Here is a 7073-nt window from a genome sequence, read left to right on the forward strand (position 1 = left end):
CCACATTATCTAGTATATATATATATATATATATATAAGCCAACAACCAAAAGGACTAAAGTGGGAAAATAGACAATTAATTGAGGGCTATAGCAATAATCAATGGTGGCTATTTTCCAAAGAAATGGGCTACAATTGCAATTCAAAATTAGGCCAAAAAAGCTAAAAAATAACTAACAATCCAAGTCTCAAAAAACCAGCTAATCCATGCATGGTACAGAGGCAAACATATAAATTGTGCTTCTTCACCCTAAATTTAAGCCATTCAAATCCATCCAATGGCTATAATACAATTAACCTATATATATGACACTTTTGAGGCCTAATTGGCTTATATGACAGTAATTCGAAAATGCGTTAGTTTGTTCGGTTGAAATTTGTCATGATCTCTGATTCTCTGTTATGCCTTCTTCTCTAGGTGGATGACTTTCTAACAATAACACACAATGCTTATGTCAGGGACCAAATACAAATGGAGAAAGCAAATTGAAAAAACTAGAGTGGTATTTAACCGTTCCATCAGAGTCATTTCATTTTTATGGATTTAGACGAAAACTTTCCTCCTGAATCCTATTTTATTTTACTTTTTCTGAACGGTACAAATGTACCGCTGAAGAAGCACCAACATCCATTGAAAAAAAAAATTGCTTGAAATAATGAAAGTTAGATTACTGTCAACAGTTGCAAGATCAAGACAAACTTTATAGGATCTATCATTAATATTCTTACCATTGTTAGTACTAACTTAGTAGTGTAATTCTCAACTAAAAATTGTGTGAAATTACAATTTCCGTCTTATGGCAGAGATATTTTTTTGGTTAATTCTCAAAATTACAATTGTTGATGTAGATTCTTTCCCATGTAGTGTTTTTTTATGAAATCAATGTGTTCTATCAATTGTTGAAACATTTAGGTGTAGTTATTTTGGTTGATAGACGAACCTAACTATGCACCCACTATATCTTTTTGATGGTACTAATGCGTTATTAACTTGATGCTAATACAATCTGTAATCACGAAAAATATAAGGTAAGATATATCTTTTGGTCTATTTTTTTAATACTAAATGTTGCATATTTGAACACATTTCAAATCAAATTGTTGGGCTTAGGCCCCGTGCATCGCACGGACATCACTTTCTAGTATATATATATTAGGAAAAATTACAGAAATCCACCTTTTAGCTTACTTATTACCACTATCCTCTATTAGTTTTACAAATCTCCAAAATCCCTCATTTTCGCGCATCAGATTAGTGTATCTCGCGTATCAGATTAGTGTATCATGTATAAAATATAATGTATCTTACTTAACGATTAATGTATCTCGCGCATCAGATTATTGTATCCGTTTGAGAGATTTATGTAATTATAAACTTTTAAGGGATAGATTGTAAGTTTGCCTTAAAAGTATGTGATTTCTGTAATTTGCCATATATATTATGTATGCATAACTCACCTCCAAACCACCCAATCGATTCTTAATAACTCACCTCCAAATCATCTACCACGACAAGAGAGAGTTGCTCAGATGGTAAAAGAGCAAAAGTGAAAACTCGTGAAGAAATAGGGTGTTAAAAAAAAAATCACTAACTCGAGACCCCTAATAACTCACTTTCAAACCAACCACCGCCTACCCGAAATAAAAAAAAGAAGAAAGAGTTGGCTTTCTCGAGTCGAAGCAAATGTCTTATTTGGCCCCACACTGAATATTTTCTTAGTCCTTTTCCCATAGATACCCTTTGTTTGTATATCCCCTGCAAAAAAAAACTGATTTTGCCGTGTTCCCTTCTCACTGATTCTCTCTCTTTTCTCCTCGGGATTCTCACCAAATCCGACCGCCGTTTACGGTGGTCCTCAGCTCACCCTCCGCCGTTACTTAATGCAGTAATTAAAATCCAAAACCAATTCAAGTAACGTAAGACTAATTAGTTTAAACTTTAAAATTGACATTATTATATTTTCATTTCATATTTCTGTCATTTTCTTGCCGTTTGTCACCAGCTCAGTTTCTCCTCTTTTTGTGTATATATATATTATAATTTTTGCTGTCACTTCTACAGAGCAACAACTCCACCGATTTTTTTTTTACCTGAAAATTTCCAGTGATGGGTTTGGTAATGAATGTGGTAGCAATAGCCCTAGCTGCTGGGCACAAAACGAAGAGACCCTTTGGTGTGGATGATCAGGATATTGAATTTGGAAACCCATGGTGGTTTGTTTATGCGGGTGTGTCTTGTTTTCTCGTGCTTTTTGCTGGAATTATGTCCGGACTTACGTTGGGGTTGATGTCAATGGGACTTGTTGAGCTTGAAATTCTTCAAAGGAGTGGTACTATTACTGAGAAGAAACAAGCAGGTTTGTCAATTGAATTTGATTTTGATTGAAATTTTGAATTTTTTTCATGTGGGGTTATTGATTCAAGAAATTGATGTTTTTTTTTTTTTGTTTGTTTAATTCAGCTACTATTTTACCTGTTGTTCAAAAGCAGCATCAGCTTCTTGTAACTTTGCTTTTGTGTAATGCGGCTGCAATGGAGGTGAGTAGTTGGGGGGTTAAGTCTTAATCATAACAAGGACATGCACGGGTTTCTCATAATTTGATCAGCTTTCTTTATCAAGTTCACTGTTACTTACTGTATAAATGTTTCCAATAGGAGTAGTATAATGAAGTACAATAACAACTCTGTCTTAGTCCCAAACAAGTTGTGATCGGGTATGTGAATCCTCATTCACCATGATACAGGTAAAAATGAAAAAGTAAAAAGTAATTTTATATATAAATAGTAGTAGTAATAACAATATTAAAAAATTGCAATAGGTTCAAAATCAACACGACATGACTAAAACCCATTCTCAACTAGTAGATATCACTTATATGAACCACATATAATACAAAATTTACAAAATATTTATTTTTGGCTCTTGCCTGGAATGTGTAGCGGTGCAGTTTCGATCAATAACATTTATTAAGTTATACAATTTCTGTTATGATCATGGACTTTGCAGGCTCTTCCAATATACTTAGACAAAATTTTCCATCCTGTTGTTGCAGTCGTTCTCTCTGTGACTTTTGTTTTAGCTTTTGGTGAGGTAATATACTTCCATCCACTGTATTACTACTAGACACGTATTCTTGAACTGGGAACTGCGACAATGTCATTGCTTTTGCTTGCTAATTCAGATTATTCCACAAGCGATATGCTCCCGATATGGGCTTGCTGTAGGTGCAAACTTTGTCTGGCTTGTTCGTGTTCTTATGATCATTTGCTATCCCATTTCTTACCCGATTGGAAAGGTAATTTTTGTTTCTCTTGGGTCTCTACTAGCACTTGGTGTGTCGTCTATCCCTCTATTCCTATTTGATCTTGCTGCAACTTATTTTGGACAGTATTCGGATGGGACCATCTATGGTCATAGTGATCAAAGTTGAAAGTACTGTATAGGAAATGTAATAAAAAAAATTTGGGTATCAAGAGTTTGTTTGTTCTGCACGTCAAAACAAATGATATTTCTATCCTTTACAACTGAGTTTTTATTAGTATTGCATGTGGATCTCTATCCAAAAAAAGAAAAGCAAATTGGATGTAGATCTCCTTCTTCATAGGCAGTAGTGTACTGGTTCATTACTTTGGATTAATCTATACAGGGCAGACTTGAAATCTTATATTACTGTGGCTAGAAAACCAATCAAGGTTTTCACTACACTTGATATATGGTCTCTAATTCAAGGAGTTCATAAAGTCAATACTGTTGTTTACAATTTAAAGACTTCTTTGTGAAGTCGTGACATTTAAATATTCAAATTGACATGGCTTAGGTTCTTGATGCTGTGTTGGGACATCATAATGCTTTGTTCAGACGAGCTCAGTTGAAAGCCCTTGTTTCTATCCATGGTATAGAGGTAATCCCTCTAAATTAGTGTTCATTTTCAGAAGACTGAAGTTGATTTAGCTGGTGATCATGACCAAAGTGTCTCCTAAAAGTTACCACTATTAGGTGGCAGTTTTCTCTAGTATGCTACCTTAATAAGTGACTTAACATTGTTATAATAACACTCCATTTTTCTAAGTTTAGGCTGGTAAAGGTGGTGAACTCACACATGATGAAACTACTATTATTCGCGGAGCACTGGATTTGGCAACAAAGGTATGCAACAGTATTCTCCACTTTGCTTGTCAGTTCTTTTCCTTGTTCTCCTTTTTCTTTTTGATCTAGCATATCTTTTGATAAAGTATCTGCTTCTGGCACAAGAAGTCTTAGCAAAAGATGATATAACCTTCTGCCCTTTCTTAGAGTAGTTTTGCTTCAAAATGCTACTCCCTTTGTTTCAATTTATATATCTGTTACAACCCACACTACCCCCTAGACATGACATGATGATAGTACCCCGAGAGACCCTAAACAAGCCACTTGTCATAAGCATGACACTAAGATAACAACATAACTGAAATGAAGCATAACAGTGGAAAAGTAAAGTCCAAAACATCAACTCTTGACAATACCAAATAGGGTATGACGACTTCATAGGCGGAAAACATATTATGTCTGACAACAAGTCTCTACTAATGATAGGTGTGGCTAGGACAAGCCCTAGCTCACAAAATAGTCTGAAAACTAAGATGACTAGATGAACACAAAACTGATAAAGTGGCCATGCCCTCGAACCATGAGGACTCAAACACTGATCAATCCACTACCCACAGCCGGATGGAGGAGCGTCATAACTCAAAACCTATATTATGAGACAATATAGGCATAAGGGATATATGCATCAGTACTCGGAATGTACTGAATATGGGGAAAATGCATAAGTACAAACATGAAGCATGCAAGTTTAAAATGTGATAATGCATGACCAAGTAAAACATATCAAATCTAGATAAGTTAAATTCATAAATCATAGAACAAGGTCAATGCAATATTTGAGAATCATAACATAAGCTTAAATCATAGTCTTTTGAGGAAGTCATAAATTGTTTGAGAAAACCAAATTCTTGTGTGGGATGTGTACTGTTAACCAACATAAACCATGTGAGCTATAACATGGAGTTTGGTGTACTACTTCCACATCGAAAAGAGAGTGTCCTACTTGCCAAGGTAAGGACCATATTCTTAAGCTTAGGTAGATCCACTAGCTAATGTCTTTCTAAGACAAAGTCCTAGGGGGGCACGTAGTTATGAGACCAGGGGATTGCTACTATAGAACTCCGCCTCTACTAACGGGTGAGCCTCCATCCCAAAGTCCACTCGGTGCTAAGTAAACTCCCAACCGAAACGTACATAATAATATCATAATCATAATAGTTGGAATGGTAAGAATCTAGTAATACCAACCCAATCATAAACTTCATATCATAGAATAACCCCTTTCAAAATCATGATTTCATAATATATTCATAAAGACACTTATTTAAAGCATCTAAATCATGATTATCTTTCATAATGAGTATACTTCAATTGGAAGAAACCTTTTCATAAAAACATGTTGATACTTTATCTAAAAGCATCCTTGATCCATAAAATTCGATTTATGGATTTTTTTCATAATGAGTATACTTCGATTTATCAGAGGAACATAAAATTAGGATTTTTTTTCAAAACCTACCAACACTAATTTTGAAGGAAAAAAAAAAGTACTGATTTTTTCCACTTTTTCTCTTATCATATATTTTCCTCTTTTTCTTTTACCATATATTTTAGGACTCTTTTTTACGTACACAAGGAAAAAAAACCTACCAACATCAATTCTCCATATGTTGTCAACATTTTTAAGGACCTTCATACTTTTTATATAACTAGTTTCTCGTTACGTGCATTACACGTGTATATTAAATAATGTATGTCTTAACAGTACATGGAAGAAGTGGCCGTTTCAAAGCAATGATTAAGAGAAAGTGACAAATTCAAGTTCTACTTTCCTTACTTATTCTTTAATTAGCAACCATTTTTGGTTCATAAAATTTACTATCTATAAGTATTAAGATAGATGGTAACGACCTTAAATATATATATATATATATTCGGGGTGGCCCAGTGGTTTGGGCTTGGGACTTCCATGTTGGAGGTCTCAAGTTCGAAACCCCTTGCCAGCGAAAGCAAGGGGTTTGCCTTCTGGGTCGAGCTCGTCGTGCCGGGCTTGCCTAGTGCGGGTTACCTCTCCTATGTGGTTTGCGAGCTATTGCATAGGAGCGGGGGTTTTACCCTGTGCGCACCCAAACCCAAAGGGTAGCGGCTGCGGGTTTCCCTTGTCATCAAAAATAAAATAAAATATATATATATATTAATTATGTGTGTTGCATCTATGTTATGATTAGATATACCTAAATTAAAGTTCTTTTTGATAGTTCTTTCTCTTACCAAGGAAAATTTATTTGATGATATACAATTTTGTATCACAAGGATAGTAGTACCTCAAATTCCGTTGAACTTCAAACTCACTCAGCGACTGCAAATCACACTTAAGTTTTTAAAGAAAAATAAGGGTAGAAAAACTTAGAAATTTCGTAGTTTAAAAATGAGAGGAAATCCCTCTGTTTATAGCGAATAAAGGGTAGGAAGACATTCTTCTGGAATGATGTGTGAGTTGGACAACACTCTCTGAAACAGTGAAACAGTTGCATCCTGAGATTTATAATCTGAACCAACAGAAGGAAGCAACAGTAGCAGAAGTCAAAGACAACCAAGGATGGAACCTATCTTTTAGGAGAAGGTTGAATGACTGGGAAATAGACAAATTAGAAGATTTTTACAAGTCTTTGGAGCAGGCAAGTAACCTTGACGCAAAGGAGGACAGTTTACAATGGTTGAGGGCCAACAATGGGAAGTTCACAATAAAATCAGCTTATAGACATTTTGACAGGCCAGCTAAAATGTTGTTACCATGGCCTTGGAAGATGATATGGAAAATTAATGTACCTCACAAGGTGGCTTGTTTCACCTGGTTGGTAGCTAGGGAAGCAGTACTAACTCAGGACAATCTAATGAAAAGGGGAAGACAGTTATGCTCCAGGTGCTTTTTTTGTGAAATAGAAACAGAGACAACAAACCATCTCTTCCTCCATTGCAGAGTGAC

At 35.2% G+C, this 7073-nt stretch overlaps 1 protein-coding gene across 2 annotated transcripts in view; it reads left to right on the top strand.

Annotated features, from left to right (window-relative positions):
* Nucleotides 1-1743: 1743 nt before the first annotated feature.
* LOC102580209 (putative DUF21 domain-containing protein At1g03270) overlaps nt 1744-7073 on the top strand; it is a 12971-nt gene continuing 7641 nt past the window's right edge. Inside the window, exons 1-7 of one of the 2 annotated variants that reach the window (XM_006355810.2) lie at nt 1744-1917; nt 2063-2357; nt 2462-2538; nt 3008-3091; nt 3183-3296; nt 3819-3902; nt 4076-4147. In XM_006355810.2, coding sequence (XP_006355872.1) covers nt 2108-2357; nt 2462-2538; nt 3008-3091; nt 3183-3296; nt 3819-3902; nt 4076-4147 — 681 coding nt within the window. In that variant the 5' untranslated portion in view covers nt 1744-1917; nt 2063-2107. The remainder of the gene's footprint in view (nt 1918-2062; nt 2358-2461; nt 2539-3007; nt 3092-3182; nt 3297-3818; nt 3903-4075; nt 4148-7073) is intronic. The other variant, XM_015312557.1, reaches the window with a different exon arrangement.

This window comes from Solanum tuberosum, unplaced genomic scaffold (assembly GCF_000226075.1).
Source record: "Solanum tuberosum cultivar DM 1-3 516 R44 unplaced genomic scaffold, SolTub_3.0 scf00207, whole genome shotgun sequence".
Taxonomy (NCBI): domain Eukaryota; kingdom Viridiplantae; phylum Streptophyta; class Magnoliopsida; order Solanales; family Solanaceae; genus Solanum; species Solanum tuberosum.